Below are 17,929 nucleotides of genomic sequence, written 5' to 3'. Positions count from 1 at the left end.
TGGAGCCTTCAGGGCTACATCTTATGTGTGAATGGGTTTTTAGATGATGTTTATATGTGTGATAGAGATGGCTCTTCCACGGGCCAGTGGAGGACAATTTGCGCCTTGAAAAATACACTTAATTTTTAATTTCTGTTTGGAAAGTCACCTGCACCATGCAATCCCTTGCATTCTTAGGACTGTCCTTAGCTGTGGAGGGTTTGTCAGGTGGTAGGGACTGCTTGCCTGGCTAGTAACATATCAATTACATGTACAATGTAAACACATTCTCCTTGACGCATGAAGATAAAAAAGGCTTAACGTGAATTGTGTCTATTTACACTTACATAGAAAATTCTACTCTAACAAACTCTGGAATATCCGTAGTGTTTGTTATCACAACATTGTCCTTCTCTCCCCCCCCCCCCCCCCCATTTCTGATTTTTTGGTTCCTTGCGGGCAGGGAAGGAGTGGGCAGGGACAAAGCCATGCCTCCCCTTCCCTGCGTGCCCAGGGACTAGGGGCTGCGGATCCAGCAGCCAGAGGTGGACAGCCCCTCCCTCCGCCTGACACCCTGCCCCCTTGCCTTTCCTGGCAAGACCCTGCTTGTTTTTTCAGACCATCCTCAGGGATCCCCTCCTCTGAGATGGCTTCCTGACCTCCCTAGAGATGGGGAGTTGTGGGCCTGCAGCCCTTTTCATTGACCTGTTAAAACTTTTACCTCACTTAATTTGGCCCTGGCTGAGGAGAGAGGTGGTTGCTCTGTCTGCTTGTCCAAAATTCACATGAATTTTGGACTCACATGAATACACATGAATCCTCTCCTAACCTCTTAAACGAGCGTGGCTTTCACAGAGTCCAGGGTTTTAGAGTGCTAACTTATTGGTTCCAAAGAATTCATTTTATGGGACGTAAAGAACTTGTATAGAGGGCCAGTGTCGGGGTGGGGGAAGGGAATGGTCATGTTGTATTGAACTTTACCACCAAGAACCAGAGGTGACACTGGTTGACTAACGTTTTACTCATTCTGCCTACAGACCTGTAGTAAAATGCTAATGATGCTTCCCAATGTCTGTTATTTCCATCTGTGAGTTAAGACTGCCCCATATTTTCAAGAAGAGTTGATTAGATTTAAAAACATTTTTTATTAGGTAACTACCTCTGATCATCTTTCATGGAATTGGGTGTCGGAGGCTAATCAACAAATTTGTTCATTTCCCCCTTTGTTGTGTGTTGTTAATATTTAGTTCGGGGCAATGGAATGGTTGAATGTTTTTAAGGAATGTTTAATTTATGTAGTAACATTGCTTAAAGCTCAGTGCTGGCCACAGGAACACAAAAGCACACCTCTGATCTTTAGGACAGCTTCCTTAGGGTACCTGTGTGAACAGCTCATTTTTCAGGCTTTGGAAGGGTACCTCACTTCTTGGGGGCAGGAGCCTGTAAATGGCCCTGAGGACTCGGACCCATCCCGTTTCTCCTTTTCAGGACACAAGACTGTGTTTAGCGTAGAGCATATACGGAAGCCGTTACTGAATTCCTTCTATAGCTTTTCCATATCCTTAGATACGCAGCTTCTCTTTTGGGGGTTTTCTCAGGTAACTGCTTGTTATTAACCCTTCTCATAGTAGCAAATCTTAGGATTTTATTTCCCAAATATGTATAGTTTGTTTTTTCCATTCACTTAAGTCCCTAGAGCAGAAATTCTACCTTTGATGTTTTAAAAAAAAATATGTAGAAATTTATTGGGAGCAGTGTCCTTTCAACTGAAAGACTTAATTTTAAAAATCTTATTTTAGGGGCACCAGGGTGGCTCAGTGGGTTAAAGCCTCTGCCTTTGGCTTGGGTCATGATCTCAGGGTCCTGGGATGGAGCCCCGCATCAGACTCTCTGCTCAGCAGGGAGCCCGCTTCCCCCCTCTCTCTCTGCCTGCCTCTCTGCCTCCTTGTGATCTCTGTCTGTCAAATAAATAAATAAAATCTTAAAAAAAAAAATCTTATTTTGGGAGAAATGATTTCTACCTCCCAGGCCCTCACCTGCCTACCTGCCTCCAAGGAGGCCTGGCTTGGGTACCAGGCCACCCTGCGCCTCCCATCCACATCCCTTCCTGGGCCCTCTGCTCCGCACTGGCGGTCTTCCATCTGTTTCGTTCTGCCGTTCCTGTTCGCTGGCTTTGGGCCTGCTGCCCAGGCCTGCTGGCCCTACCTTCCAGTGTGTTCTTTCCCTCTGCTTCCTGTTTGCCTTCATCTCCATAAGCTTCGATGATTTTTTGAGGGCTGGCCTGAGAGCTCCCATTCCAGTGCCTTCCTTCAAGTCGAGTTTTGAGTTATCTGTTGCTTTGAAAAGGGAGAAACAGTGTTTTGCAATTTCCTTTTAATCATCAGTGAGTAGTAGCAAGGGTGTGTCTCTCTCTCATGTGCTGTGTGGAATATTTACTCCTTCGGTGCTTGTATCATTTCACGGCACCAATGAAGCATGTTGTATTCTCTTTCCTGTTTGTGGCTTGTGCCTTTGGAAGGCTGTGTTATCATTCCTGGTCCAGCTGGGTTTTCCTTCTTCTGTTCCTATCACAAAATACCCCAAAGGCCGACAGTATCACGAACAGAATCCAAAACAGCTGGTGGCCGGGACCTGCCTCTAACATTGTGGCTTGGGCTTGTCTTCTCTTTAGGAGCAAGTGGTTAGTTTCTTCCTCCTTTTTTTTTTTTTTTCTTCTTTTCTTCTGCCAATGGGGGGAGAGTGTCCCATGGGGAGACGGTTCTTTCACTTGAAGAATCTGTCCATTCCAGCTCTGTCATGCGGCTTGTTAACTGAGTGGTCTACACAGGCAGGGAACGGGAGGCAGAGGGAAGCCGATTCTTTCCTAGGGTCTGTTTCAATGACAGTATGAAAGGTTGGCAAACTTTGGTTAGGAGTCTTCATGCTCTTTCGCCGGTACTGAATTTTCTGGTCCTTGGGAAAGGATAGCAAGCAAACAGTTGCCTAACACTGTACAGTATGATCAGACACACACTGGAGGCAATGCTAGATGCCCTCCAAGCACTCCTCTACACGTACGTACGTTCATCATTTAAGAGCTAACTAATACACTTACTTGATGATGACACAGAAGGACTACAGAACTTTAGGTTGGGCTTAGGAAAACACAAATAGCATAAAAGCAAAAAAAAAAAAAAAAAAAAGACTTCTATGATGAGTCCCTGACCTGAAGCTATCGTTGGGTGGTATTCCCTGGTTTTGAGGGTACTTTGGTGGCAAATACCCGAGAGGCTTTGTTCTCTCTGTTCCACTTTAGGTTCCTTGTGGCCCCGGTCGGGCAGCCCGTCTTCCCGGAAGCTGCTGTATGCCCGGATGTTGGGAGACAGGGAGACAGGCAGAACGCAAACAGTATAGAGCCTCTAATTTCAGTGAAGGTCCTAGACAGTGATCACTCAACCTAATACGTCCTTTCAGGTCCCAACTCTTGTCACACATGAAAAGTGCTATAAAAATGGTAACTATAGGGAAATGGGGAGGAGGCAGTTGAGGGGGACCCTCAAAGCTCTGATGAGATGACGTGAGAATAGAGAGCCACAGGATGAGAATGGGGTGGGGGGCATCCGTGTGACTGGAGAAGCACCCCAGTCAGCAGGGGATGAGGAGGAAGGAGCTTGGTGCCACAGTGTGTGAAGCAAGACCATTCCAGCAGCTGAGGTAGAAGTCGACAGGGATGAGCCCCTGTGCAGTGGTGCTGGATCAGCGACGGACGGGGGGACGGAGGCCGGACCCTGGGGAAGGTGTTGCTCTAGATGAGGCTGGAGATGACAGTGGCTCAGATCAAGGTTAGAACAGTGGGGAGAGGCAGATGTGGAACAATGCATTCATTCCACATGTGAATTAATGGTGTGAACACCAGGCACCGAGTACTGCTTCAGGCCCTGGGGGCATCATGGGGGGGGGGGGATGGACAGTAATTCCCCCTCGTCCTGGAGCCGCCACTGCAGGGGGAGAGATCAGAGGGAGAGACCCTGGGGTGAGAAGAGGGCCTGAAGAGAGCAGACATGCATTAGGAGGGACATGAACAGGGCGGACAAGGAACAGTGGCCTGAAGAAGTAGGGCGTCATGGTGGGCGCAATGCCCCAGTTCCCTATAGGCTTGGGACCTGGTGCCAAGAGGGCTGTTTTTTTCAGCTTCTCTGAGATATTACTGGCATTAATGTAAGTTTAAGGTGTACAATGTGATAATTAGATACGTGTATACATTACAAAATGATTACCATGATAAAGTTAGTAAACACTTCCATCCTCTTACATCAGTGTAATTTAATTTGTGTGTGCATGTGGAGATAACATTTAAGATCAACTCCTCTAACAACTTCCAAGAATACCGTATTGTCAGTTCTAGTCTCCACGCTGTGCCAGGCGAGCCCTAGATCGTATTTATCTTTGAGCTAAGAGTCTGTACCCTTTGACCAGCAGCTCCCTATTCCCCCACCTCCCAGCCCCCGACAAACTACCATTCTAGCTCATCTTTTCTATGCATTTGGCTTTTTTCGATTCTACGTGTATGTGAGAACATAAAGTGTGTGTCTCTCTGTCTGGCACTGCAGTTAGCACAAGGCCCAAGAGGACTGGGCATGTGCAGCATAAGGGGAGACAAGAATCAGGAATGACCCTTTCATTTTCGACACGTGCAATTCAGAGAATGGGAATGCCACCCACTGAGCTATGGGAGCGCCGGAGGCGGATTTTTTGGGGGGAAGGGAAAGAGTTATTAGACACCTAAATGGAGACGTTGAGTAGGCAGATGGGTGTCAACTCTGTAGCTGCCCCAACGGTATGCAGTTGACAAGCAGTGTGTGGGTGGCACAGGAGGCCACCGTCCACGTGAGAGGACAGAGAAGGGGAGGCTGAGGCCAGAGAGCAGCATTTGGAGGTCAGGTGGGAGAAGAGGGGTGAAGGAGTGCGTGGAATCAGAGAGCCCTTGGGAAGGAGGCGATGTCAAGTGGCTGAAAGGGTCAAGTCACAGGAGGACAGGGACCAGTCATTGGCTTTGATAACGTCATCAGGGGCTCTGCAAAGAGTGCTTCAGTATCATGATTGGGGCAGAAGCTTCGTCAGAGTGGTTTGGGGGTGACCCGTTGGTGAGGATGCTGAGAGCTGGGGTAATCCAGAAACCATGGGTCAAGTTCCACTTCTCCAGATCTGCTTCCTCATCTTCAAAGTGGCGATGATACTATGTAGTGTGGGATGCTACTGAAAGGCTCCCATGAGGTAAAACAAGATGAAACAAAGCTTTCTTCATAGCCTTTGTCCGGCATGGAATGTTCTCAGACGTTCTCAGAGCGCTGGTTCTCCCATTCTCTTCTCTGTTGTAGAGGCTTCATTTTCTCATCAGTGAAAGAAGGCAGTTGGACCAAGTGAGGTGTGAGGTTCTAGGTTCTCAAGCCTTGCCCACTCCTCAGCTCTTGGGTCTCCTGGACCCCATTCCCTGCCTGCCAGTCTCTGTCCAATTTGTGTCTATGGCTCTAAGCCCCGCTGAACCTCTCTCCCCTTTTCCCTCACCTGCTCCACTTCGATTCTGTCTTGTACTGTCTTATACCAGAATTTTCTTCCCAAAAAAGGCCTCCTTTGGACTTCTCTTTCACTCAGGAGTCTTGAGAGGGGCCTCATTCCTGAGATGAAAGTTTCCATCCCCCACCTGTGACCTTTTATGACTTGGATTCTACTGAACTCATTTTTTCTGCTCTTCTCTACACCCCTAGCCATCAGTGTCGCTGGCCCTTGAGTGTATCTTGTTCTCCCTTTTCTCTGGCCTCTGGAATGTTGATACCCAGTTTTATTTTTTTTTTTTTTAGTGGTTTTTATTTATTTATTTGAGAGAGAGAGCAAGCACGAGACGGGGGAGGGTCAGAGGGAGAAGCAGACTCCCCACCAACCAGGGAACCCAATATGGGGCTCGATCCTAGGACCCTGGGATCATGACCTGAGCCAAAGGCAGACACTTAATCGACTGAGCCACCCAGGTTGCCCCTTAATACTCAGTTTTTAAATCCTATAGGAGCCAGAGCTTTCCTGGGCACTCCAGTAGAAAGGACCTTCTTTATAGTAAGCTCCAAGGCTACCCCATCTGTCCTGCTTAGTTCCATTCCCATCTACAGTGGATTTACACTATGTACACCATTGACCACCTTCTGCCTCATATGACAATTGTTTGTCATGGGTCTTAGCTTGTGTCCTTCACCGTGAGCCTCCTCAGAGGGCAGACACGGCTTCTTTGACTCTCTTATAGCGTCCTACGTGTTGAGTGCTCCAAAAATTAATGAATTACATCCATCAGAAAACTTGACTCCGTCTGAGAAGCTTTAATGGAAGGCTTGGGATTATTAAATTGTAAGAAAGGATATTAACCAAGGTTTGTGTCTGTGGGTCTGTGTACGTGTCTAGTATTTTAAAAATAAAGTCTCCAGTATCGAGGCTGTTGTATCAAAAGCTCTTCAGATCTGCGGATGTCTTGGTCCAGCAGTTCTACACCTAGGGATTTATCCCAAGAAAATAGTCTTGGACATTTGCCGAGAATATTCATTGGAGTGGTGTTTATGATGTGAAAAACTGGAGATAAACTAAATATCCAAAGATAGGGGATTGGTTTAAGAAAAATAAAAGAATCAGGGGTGTCTGGGTGGCTCAGTTGTTGAGCATCTGACTCTTGGTCTCGGCTCGGGTCATGATCTTGGGGTCTTGCCATTGAGCCCCACATCAGACTCTGGGCTCAGTGTGAAATCAGCCTGAGATGATCTGCTTTCCCCTCTCCCTCTGCTTCTCCTTCTGCTCATGCTCTTTCTCTTTCCCTCTCAAATGAATAAATAAAAAAAATAAAATAACTCATGGTGCATATTTGTACCCTAGAATTACTGTCTCCTTCAAGTGGTAACATAGAAGGACATCTATTGACTTGGTGAAATGTTCATATTAAGTGCAGGAAGGAAATCTTTTCTGATTGCCTTTACTTTAATTAAAATACTTCTGGAGAAAGGATCACTGGTATAGGCACTGGTAATAGTGATTATCTTTGGATGTGGAGATACGGATGATTTTTACTGTCTTTCTGCCATCTTTTACCAAACCTCTCTATAGGAAGCTTGTTTTCTTGTTTAATAAAATAATTTTTTTGAAATTGGGATGGCATACCTCTTTTATCCATAGAAATCACACGTTCTTGCCTCTCTGCTGGGTTAGGCTTTGTATCTATATTCATACAGTATTGGGGAAGAACGCAAGGCCACCTGACCCGTGTCAGATGGTAGCAAGAAATGTGAGAACTTGCTTCTTTCGGTCCTTGCTTTGTAGGTCACAGTGACTGTTCTCCCGTGCAGACTTCATTGCTTGGGGTCCTTGTGGCTGGCTGCAGTAGTAGGTTGTTGTTCTGTGGCTGCTGAGCTGTTTGTTCAGACTTTGGGCACTGGGGCCATGCAGGAAGCAGAGGGGTGGGGGTGTGCAGCCTGGCAGGTGCAGAGCTTTGACTGTGCGACCTTGACTCTCGTCTGTGCTCCTGTGTGACCCTGGGCTCTAAGCTGTGGTTTGTACATAAGCAGGGTGGGGATGACCCTCGCCACGGTCCCTGAGGATGTTACACGACATCTGGCCCAGTGCAGACGCGCCGTGAATGGCCGCAGGTACCCCATACCTAACGTTAGTCCCTGGCGAAGAATGGGTCTCCTCACCTTAATCATCATAATTTAGGTGTCCTGAAAAACGGGCCACATTGTGGGTTGGGAAATAGTTCAGAAAACGATTACCTTGTAACTCAGACATGTCCCGCCCTTGCCTTCTTGTCTCCCCTCAGTCTGCGGGCCGGGCATTGACATCCGCAATGACTATCAGCAGCTAAAGCGCCTGGAGAACTGCACGGTGATCGAAGGCTACCTCCACATCCTGCTCATCTCCAAGGCAGAGGACTACCGCAGCTACCGTTTCCCCAAGCTCACGGTCATCACCGAGTACCTGCTGCTGTTCCGCGTGGCCGGCCTCGAGAGCCTCGGGGACCTCTTCCCCAACCTCACAGTCATCCGCGGCTGGAAACTCTTCTACAACTATGCCCTGGTCATCTTTGAGATGACCAATCTCAAGGATATCGGACTTTACAATCTGAGGAACATCACCCGGGGGGCCATCAGGATTGAGAAGAATGCCGATCTCTGTTACCTCTCCACGGTGGACTGGTCCCTGATCCTGGATGCCGTGTCCAATAACTACATCGTGGGGAACAAGCCCCCGAAGGAGTGCGGGGACCTGTGTCCGGGGACGATGGAGGAGAAGCCCTTGTGCGAGAAGACGACCATCAACAACGAGTACAACTATCGCTGCTGGACCACCAACCGCTGCCAGAAAAGTAAGGGCACGCTGTTGTGGCTTTCCCTCTGCTTCTCTTTCCCCCTCCTGCTCTCCCTTGCCTCCCTCCTCTTCTGAGCGCTGGCGGCTTCCTCTGGGGGTTCTGCAGGGAGGGCGGAGGGCGTGGTTGTGTCACACTGAGGAGGAGGCCGCCTGCTGGGTGCAGGCAGGGGTCTTGGCTGGCTTCCTTTTGCATCCGAGAACTCGAGAACTTGGGCAATGCAGGACCCCGTCATGGCTGCCGTCAAGAGCATCCCAGTTGTGTCCTAGAAATAATCCAGCACCTTCGGGGCCAGAAGCGTGCTGACCTTGAGCTTTGGATTCTAGTGAGAAAGGTGACCTGGTATGCTTCAGAGGTCCCCAGACCCCAGTAGTCAGGGACTGCTTATGCATCAACTGGGTTCATCCTTTGTGGGAAAAGACAGATTTGGTTGTGGCGCGACTTCCTCTACTTGGAATAATGGTTGAATAAAGGGAAGGTCAAAATTCATTTCACATCTTGTGAAAGTGGGGACTTGCGCCCCATGCTTGGTCCCCAGGGACGGTCACGAGGCTTAGGTGTGCCTGTTTATGGCGGAGCACCTCACCGAGGTGGGAGAGCCCTGGACCAGTCCCCTGGAATCCCAGATTCAGGTCGTACTTGCAAGGAACTGTGTAGTGGGTGCCCTCCTATGCCCTGGGCTTCCATTTTTCTTTTCCTCCCCAAAGAGTTGTGCAGATCTTCTGAAATCACCTAGTGAAAGAATTTTGAAATGTGTTCATGGCACTCCAGGTTCCGGGGGTGATATTTTGAAGCCGCTTCTTTATCAGGAACATGCTTTATTCTTCTCTCGAGTATAACCGGACTCTTGAGTTATTGTGATCAATTACCTGGAGACCCAGGTTGTTTGCTATTAGAAGGCAAGTCTGGGCCTTTGCCGCGTTGCTTTCAGCAATGTTCAGGTATGTTGGCTGGGAAGGTTCCTCTCCCTGGTGTGGAAGTCAGTGTGGTAGCTATAAATAGCTATTATTTAATGGTTGGCCCAGTTAAAGACTGAGGAGCTCATGTGTTCTAGCTGGTCATGAAGAGCCAAGGAATCCCAAACTGGTAGGCTTGCCTAAACCATGAAGTGTATAAAATAAACAAATCAAAGGCCAGACCCCACAGGTAGCTGTTCTTTTTGTTCCCAGTCCAGCCAGGGTGGAAGCCGGGAAAGGGAAGGTTTCTTTGGCCCAGCACACACGTTTACGCTATCAATCCACCTGTGTGTCCATGAACATCTCATAAATAAGGGAGGGGTCTCGTTGACTGTAACCAGGACGTTGGATGGCCGAGGACGCCATCAGGCTTCTTGAAGAGTCCTTGTTGGCTGGGGTTGGAGGAAGGTAGGGCGCTGACGTCCCATTTGTGATTGATTAAAACTGTACCCGACCCTTAGGTTACCCACTGGCTTTGAGAAAACAGCAAAAACACCTTTTTAAGGAGTCTTGACCTTTTAAAATTTTGTTTTAAAAGAAAATGGTGTCTTCAGGGGAGGCATCTTGTGTGGTGGGAAGGGGTTGGATGCTGTCTAAGGGGCCCAGGGGACCTTGGACCAGCCAGTCCTTCTGGGCTGTAGTTGGGCATCGTCAGAACATTTCTTAGGGCAGTCTCGTGTTATTCCTTAGTGACAGCCAAACATGCGCACAAAACTGCTTTGGAAACTCATCAGCTCTGTACAAAAGGGAGATGTTATTTAAAAAAGTCATTAGGTGGGCGCTTGTTTAGTGACCTATTTGGTATCTACTCTGGGGTTGCTGTGGACTTACGCTGTTTCTGATCAGCAGGTTGTTGAAGAAGCCGGGAGCAGGGGTGGGTTCTGGGTCCAGGTCTGGTAGCAAGTAATTTAAGTGGCCTGGCCCTTCATTTTTTGTTGTTGTTGTTTGTTTTTTCAATCTGGAGAGATCCTGCCTTTCTCATAGGGATTATTTAAAAAAAAAAAAAAAAAAAAGGTATTAAAAAAGAAAAGGAAAAATACCAAAAAATCCAATGAGGTTAGATACTGGGCCTTGGTGCTGGTAGAGCTGATGCCGACAGGCCTGTTGGCTGGACCCCTGCTTGCCCAAGGCCACACCCTGCAGCCTTCTCCCCTGCCAGTTGTCTCAGTCTGGCTGACGTGTTTCTGAGATTTTAGGAGGGTATATTTATTGAAAATCCTGAACAGCATTCGAGGAAACTGTCTTCCCTCCATCTTGGGCTTTGAGGAAAACTCCAGCATAGGCAGGTTTCCCTGAGATTTTCCCATTGAACTGGAACTCTCCCTTTGCATGATGTCCCTTGAGACCTGTGCTGTGCGGTGCGACAGCCACTAGCCACATGTGGCTGATTGCATGCTTGAATGTCCTCCGGTGTGAATGGAAACTCGCTTGAAGCCTAAAATACACTGGGTTTCAAAGACGTAGTATAAGGGGAGAAGAAGTAAGGTTATCGCCTTAGTAGCTCGTAATGTATTGACTCTGTGTCGAAATGATAATATTTTGGACCTATAGGTTAAGTAAACTATGTTATTAAATTAATTTCACCTGTTTCTGTAGCTTTTCACATGGTTACTAGAGCATTGACATGACAGGTGGGGCTTTCATTCTCTTCAGAGTCTGCCCCCTATGACCATGCGTTTTCCTCCCCCACCCCCATCCCTCCCCATCGTGTCTGTGGCTGAGCACTGCGGTGCTGTGGGATTCCTACCCCTCTCCAGCAGGATGCTGATGAACCGTTCAAGGAGCCAGGTGGAGGGCACTGAGTCTGGACAGCGTGTCATCTGCCGGGAAGTCAACATGAGCGTTAAGGTGGCCATTGAAAACGATGAAGTGTGGCCAAATCCCATTGAGCTGTTCTTCACAGGGCTGCGTACGGAGGGAGGAAGAGCATCTGGAGAGCTACGTCGAATCAAGGATGTGTGTGAAATTTTTGACATCACGGAGAAACACTCAATTATGGAGTGCCGATACGCGGTTTCTACTTGACGCTCTCCCTTCAACTCCTTCTTTTCTCTCATGACTGTGGCAGCTTCATGGACAGCCCCATTAAGGAAATGACGACTTTATGGGTTCCCTGCACCCTTCTGTTTTTCTCTGTTGTCTTACAATTTGGAGGGGTGGTTTTATTTATTTCTTTGAGATAGCGTGAGCAGGGCGGAGGGACAGAGAGAGAGGGAGAAGCAGACTCCCTCCAGAGCCAGGACCCCGACGTGGGGCTCGATCCCAGGACTTCCTCTGGGATTATGACGTGAGCCAAAGGCAGGTGGTTCACCCACTGAGCCACCCAGGGGCCCCTGGAGGGGTGGTTTTATTGAGGCTTGAGTTACTCCTAAAAAGTGACCAACCCTGGGACGCCTGGGTAGCTCAGTGGGTTAAGCCGCTGCCTTCGGCTCAGGTCATGGTCCCGGGGTTCTGGGATCGAGTCCTGCATCGGGCTCCTTGCTCGGCGGGGAGCCTGCCTCTCTCTCTGCCTCTCTCTCCACCTCTGCCTGCCTCTCTGCCTGCTTGTGTGCTTTAAAAAAAAAAAAAAAATCGACCAGCCCTTAAAAAAGTTGTGTATGGCATTTTCCTTTCAGTAGAAATGGAACTGTGCCCTTGATGTTCAGCACTGGTGAGTCCGCCTCCCCTGCCTTCTGACAGCGCTTCTCCTCCGTCTCTACAGCTGGTTCTTGGTGGGCTCCTTTCCCTTGCTTGAGGCTCTGATGACTAGTGGTCTCCAGACTTCCATCCTAGGCCCCTTTTCACTGTCCTTGTTCCCCCAGGATGTCCCATCTGACGCTTCAGCCCCCTTCCATCTGCACCTCGTCTGCAAATACCATCTGTAGCCTAGACCTCTTCGTGAGCCCCGGACCCATAGATCCATTCCTGTCCAGACACCTGCAGGTGACTCCGTGTCTGCTGGGCTTCTCTGTCTCCTCACCTCTACCCGTTGTCTTTCTTGGATTCCCCCTTCTGCACGGGCAGCATTCTTGGGCTCCCCGCTCCCATGTCAGAAACGTAGGTGTCCTCTGGAGGCTCCTTCCTCCAGTTGAAGGACAAGCCCTTTCCGTTGTACATGTTTCCCGAATCTGCTATCCCCTGCCCTTCCGTGACCCGGCCTCTCTCCAGCCTCCCCGTGCTGGTGCCTGGGCCCAGGGAGCTCCCTAACCGACACTCTGACCAACCAATAGCCCACCCTGCCCCCACCTGAAATCCTGTAGTGGGAGCCCGTGAGTGCTCGTGAAACGGGGCCATGCCCCTGACAAGCCACCTCCCTGCCTTCTGCCGGCAGTATCCCTGGCCCGTGGCGGTGTGCTTTAGGCAGACTCCATGCCTGTTGGCGGAGGACTTCGGGACTCTGCAGACTCCGGTGGGCTGTCTTGCCACAGAGAAGCCTGGCAGCAGCCCTTTCTGCATCGCCAAATAAATTCTGGGCGTGTCCTCACAGTCGTGGAGAGTATGGCTGTCACCCCAGGGGCGAGCGTGGCACCTGCTTTGTGAAAGATTTATGCTCAGGAAGATCTGTTTCCCACCTTGAGCAGACATAGTGTGTGTTGACAGTCCCCGGCAAGCCAAAAGATTCAAGGATTGCGAAATGCGGATGTTTCTTGTGTCATTTTCACGGTCGGTCCTTGCTCCCCAGGAGCGAGGTCACCAGAACTCTTCTCCAGCTCTTCACCAGCAGGGAGGGTCAGCCATGGACCATCATAGCTCCTTTCTCGCCCGCCCTTGTAAGAAGGATCCAAGGCCAAAGATGGTGGAGAAATACAGGAATCCTCTTCAAAGTCAAGGCTTGGTCTGCGGCACCATTCGTTACTTTGGACGGCAGTCGTACGCTGAAAGCTGACCTGTGCAAGGAGGGAAGAGGGGGCAGATCCTCTCGGAAGACGTGGTTCTCTTCCTGCCCCGTGCATTGCCTCAGTGGTGTCTGCTGTTCGCTTGCCCTTGGGGCTTTCTGGTACTTGATTGCAGATCTAGAGATGCCCTCACCAAAGCAAACATACACACACACAAAAGTCTAAAACTTCCTGCTAAACTTAACATCTCCGAGTACTTCTTAACCCAACAGAACAGATAGTTTAGGGTCTGCTCAGATCACTGTGTTGTCACTGCCTACGGGAAGGCCTGGTCTTTGGCAGAAAATGCTTGAAGGTGGCAAGCCTGGCTGTGGTGCAGACTGGCTTTGCTGGTGGTGCAGCCTTATTTCAGTTAAAAGGGCATTGACCGGCAACAGCGGTCCCGGAGTCTGGCTGCATTTCCCACTGCCTTCCAGAAGAGAAACCAGGAAAATAGCAGATTGGAGCCCTTGCATGAGAAGGCAGTAAGTGGCTGCCTTTTTTGATAAAAGGAAAACATTTCAACGGCCATCTCACGGATGAGATCTGGGACTTCAAGTGAAAGCAGGGAGCATAAAAAAGACAATTCTACATTTTTCCCCCTCTTTACGGGTTCTCGTGTTTCTGTTTATCAGATACATCTCACAGGGCGGTATGGTGTGTGCAGCGGAGTGGTTCCCCTTCTTCATTTTCTTCTGGATTTCTTCCTCATTTTCTTATAGATGGGTACCTCTGGCCTGCCGGGTCCAAGTGGGGGGCTGGTTTACGTGTCTGTAAATCACCTGCTGGATTGGGGTGAGGTGAAGGGTACAGTGTCTCTGCCCTGAGCCCTCATGCGTGCGATGTGCATTATTTCTTCTTAATTTTTCCTCCTCCTCTTCCCCCAATCCCCTTCAAGTTTTAAGCTTCTCGTGAGGGGTATTTCTTTCTGTAAAATGCTGTGTGGTCGGCCACAGGGTTCTTGCATGCTACAGCCCTCAGACTGCCCCCTGTGAATGAGGAGGGGGTCTGCATTGCCCGCTGGAGCTGAGACAGCCCTGCAGATCGTGGACAGGAAGGCAGTCCGTTGAGCAGGTTCTGGGTTGTGTTGTCTGTAGGAGCTTGTCTCTTCCCCTGGAAGGCCCCTGCTCTGGTCAGCTGCTCCGGTGTGGGGGTGATCTTTATTTAGAAGGGGGTCACATGCCCCTGGGCCTCGTTTCTCTGCCTTTTATAGTCAGGCATGGAGATCACATTCTGTTCTCCCTGACTGTCGGCCCTTTTTACCAAGATGGTGAAGCAGTTTGTGTCCATGGCTCTCTGCAACCCCTCGTAGCCCATCCCCATATCCTGGCTCTTGGGCCTGTTTATGGAAAGGCTTTGCTCTTGGCTAACCGTCCCCTAATTAGGGTGTCGCTTTCCTGGGCTCCCTTCAGAAGTTTGGTTTTTGTTTTATTTTGTTTTTAATAAAGATCTCAGCTTCAAGAGCAAAAGGCTTTTCGGAATAACTCTCCTTGGGTGATTTCTGCAATTCTATATATCGGGAACTATCTGGACTCCCTTCAGATCTCACCGGTTGAGCCCACTTTTAAGATTGTCCTGATTTCTTCCTACTCCTAAAACACTTCTTCTGTTACATTACTATTTCTACATTGCTTTTCTTGTGTATTTTCTTTTTAAAAAATATTTATTTATTTGACAGAGAGAGAGAGAGAGCGAGAGCAGGAGGAGCAGCAGGCAGAGGGAGAGGAGAAGCAGGCTCCCTACTGAGTAAGGAGCCCGATGTGGGGCTCGATCCCAGGACCCTGGGATCATGACCTGAGCTGAAGGCAGATGCCTAATCGACTGAGCCACCCAGGCGCCCTGTCTTGTGTGTATTCTTGATTAGAGTGGGAATGACATGGATCGTGTGGGCCCGTGGCTAACCGTGTCCTAGATTGCATTGCTCAACTCGAGTGCACGGGATGGTTCAAAAGTTAGGTTTGGCCCCCGGTGAGCGGGAAGCCATGAATTGGAAACATACCTCCTTTTAGTCTATCGTGTGACTCCTGGGACTCAGGCTGTGGGAAGCAGGGTCCCCTAGCACCCTCCCATGATAGTATGCTCCCTTGACAAGGAGCAAGTGAGAGATGGCCATGGTGTTCTAGGAATGCAGGTAGCAGGAGATGTAATCTTCCCGACGGTCACGGTGAAGATATTAAGCAGAGCAGGCATCTGTTTATCACCATGCATAACTTGGGAATCTGAGTTGAAGCAATTTAGAAATCTTCCTTTTGGAAGAAGGAGCCAGCGCCTGGTCAAAATCTAAAATCTAGACCATTCTGGGTTCTATTCTGTGTCTGGCCTGTCTTCTCTGTCTTTGGAAATGTAGCTCCCCTCCGAGCCCTGAAACCGCCTGAACGACACAAGGAGCAGGCACGGGAGCCCAGCAGGTCCCAGAGCTTGGTGGAGGCAGTTGTCATCTCGGGCCAGGGAGTGATGAGGGCTTCTGGGGCCGGTGGCGTAGGAAGAGTCACGGGCAGGAAGCGTGGCCTTCCAGGGAAGAGTGTGCTACTGCGGTATTCTCTCGGCCATGGTTCCTCAGTTCTTAGGATGTCACGGGGCTGGCTGGGGCCTCACTCCTGAGAGTCCCAGGGTATCTACCCTTGACAGTGGTGTGGATTCCGTGCAGACTGCAGCTGCCTTCACATGCCTGCCACCCTCTGACTCAACTTTGGGCACGGTTAGTTGGCCTTGCCCCTGTGATTGTCCCCCTGTGGACATACGAACATTGATATTTGCAAGAAGATCTAATTTTGTACAAAACGGGATCTATTTATTTTATTTTATTTTTGTAAGGATTTTTATTTATTTGTGTGTATGAGAGAGAGGAGAACACAAGCAGGGGGAGTGGCAGGCAGAGGGAGAAGCAGGCTTCTTGCTGAGCAAGGAGGCTGATGTGGGACTTGATCCCAGGACCCCAGGATCATGACCTGAGCTGAAGGCAGATGCTTAACTGACTGAGCCACCTAGGGGTACTTATCTTATTTATATGTGTGCATACATAGATACACACACACACGTGCATACACACTACACATATAGACAAGCGTCATCATATGACAAAGGTTTAAGAACAGTCGATGAATCAAGAGGATTCCATTCATCAGCCTCCTGTGTTCCTAGGTGCTGGAATGGGGCCGCCAGACCTCCTCTTCCATCTGTGAAATAGGGATGGGCAGATACAGAACTTGACAGACTGCCCCAGACAGACCGCTGAGCGCATAGTAGTTTTTTGGGAAATGATAGCCATTGCTAGTCTTTCGAAAATTAAAGTATCTCAGAGCTGCCTTCGGAGACTATCTAGAATTCTGAGCCTTAAACTGGATTGACCACGTATGTTTACTGCCTTATCTTATATGGTCTTTCTCTATTGCTTTTTCTAAATTGCAAAAATTCAATTATCATAAATAGCATGGTATAGTGTAGGAGTGGTTCTTGCTAATTTAATCCAAATTGTTCAAATTCTTGTGTCTGTCCAGATAAGCCGTATCTTTAAAGAACATTCAGTGAGGTCCCTATGTCTCTATCAGGATGCCTGTGGGGCCTCTGTGGTTCCATGTAAATGCTATTTATTCGGTTATCAAATCCCGTGAATTCATTCTGCTTGCAAGCTTGGTGTTGGGAAGAATTTAAGAAATGTCAACAATAAGATTCTTGTTTGATACTACCATTAAATATTATCTTATTTTTTAAAGATTTCATTTATTTATCAGAGAGAGAGGCAGCGCATGCACACAAGCAGGCAGAGTGGCAGGCAGAAGCAGAGAGAGAAGCAGGCCCTGCTGAGCAAGGAGCCCTATGTGGGACTCGATCCCAGGACCCTGGAATCATGACCTGAGCTGAAGGCATGGCTTAACCAACTGAGCCACCCAGAGGTCCCTTATCTTTTTTTTTTTTTTTTTAATGTGTTTTTTTGCGGAGAGCAGTAAGTTGGTTATACAGTGGGCTCAGTTTTTGGTAACGATAACAAGGATGTGCATTTTTATTTGGGGCAACTTCCGGGCTCATGTAGTATAGGTAGTCAAGCGTCTGCTCCAGGCTGAAGCATGTGCCTGTTTATTGTCTTCAGGTGGGTAATGCTAGCTGAGGGGGGGGGTGGGGTGTGTGTGTGTGTGTGTGTGTGTGTGTGTGTGTGTATACACACACACACACACACACACACACACACGTACTTGCGTGTGCGTACCACTTTATGCTCCCACCCAGCCTCCCAGCCTCTCCCCCGTTTCGGCTGTTTTGTTTTGTTTCGTTTCCCTGCTCTCGCTCTCGCCCCCGGTGCAGGAAACAAACACTGGCTCTCTCTGTCCTCCCTTAGATCTTCCTTCCGTTCGAGGGGATCAGGTGGGTGGGAAAATGCTGTGCAGGAATGTCAGGCCCTCTCCCGGAAGCCCGGCTTCTGTTTCATCTCATTATTGGACAGAAGTCACTTTTTGTTTCTTTGCCTCGGTCACAAACATCCACCCGGTCCTCTCTCCTTTCTCCGTGCCATTTTTCGCAGAATCCACGTGGGAGGGGAACAGAGGCGGCGTGTTTGGGGACTCTGTGTCACTTGCTACTCATCGCCTTGCGTACAAAGGCTGTGCAGACTGACCCAGCGTGTAGCTGCCTCCACTTTTGTTTTTGCAAGTTCTAAAGAGGGGACTTGGGTGAGGCATGTGACGTTGTCGCTGCCGGAGCCGTGCAGGCAGGCCCCGCCGTCCTGCGTGCAAGACCAGCTCTGCAGCCCCTGGGCCCAAGCCCGCTGTGCCCAG

The 17,929-nt window shown here is 49.2% G+C and overlaps 1 protein-coding gene across 1 annotated transcript in view; it reads left to right on the top strand.

Annotated features, from left to right (window-relative positions):
- Nucleotides 1–17,929, top strand: part of IGF1R (insulin like growth factor 1 receptor) — a 299,110-nt gene that overhangs the window by 45,325 nt on the left and 235,856 nt on the right. Inside the window, exon 2 of the mRNA XM_059180118.1 lies at nt 7,805–8,350. Within this exon, the coding sequence (XP_059036101.1) occupies nt 7,805–8,350 (546 nt within the window). The remainder of the gene's footprint in view (nt 1–7,804; nt 8,351–17,929) is intronic.

The sequence above is a fragment of the Mustela lutreola genome, chromosome 7, assembly GCF_030435805.1.
Source record: "Mustela lutreola isolate mMusLut2 chromosome 7, mMusLut2.pri, whole genome shotgun sequence".
NCBI classification, from domain to species: domain Eukaryota; kingdom Metazoa; phylum Chordata; class Mammalia; order Carnivora; family Mustelidae; genus Mustela; species Mustela lutreola.
The sequence above is the reverse complement of the archived record's forward strand: the minus strand, read 5'-3'. Positions and strand labels throughout refer to the sequence as shown.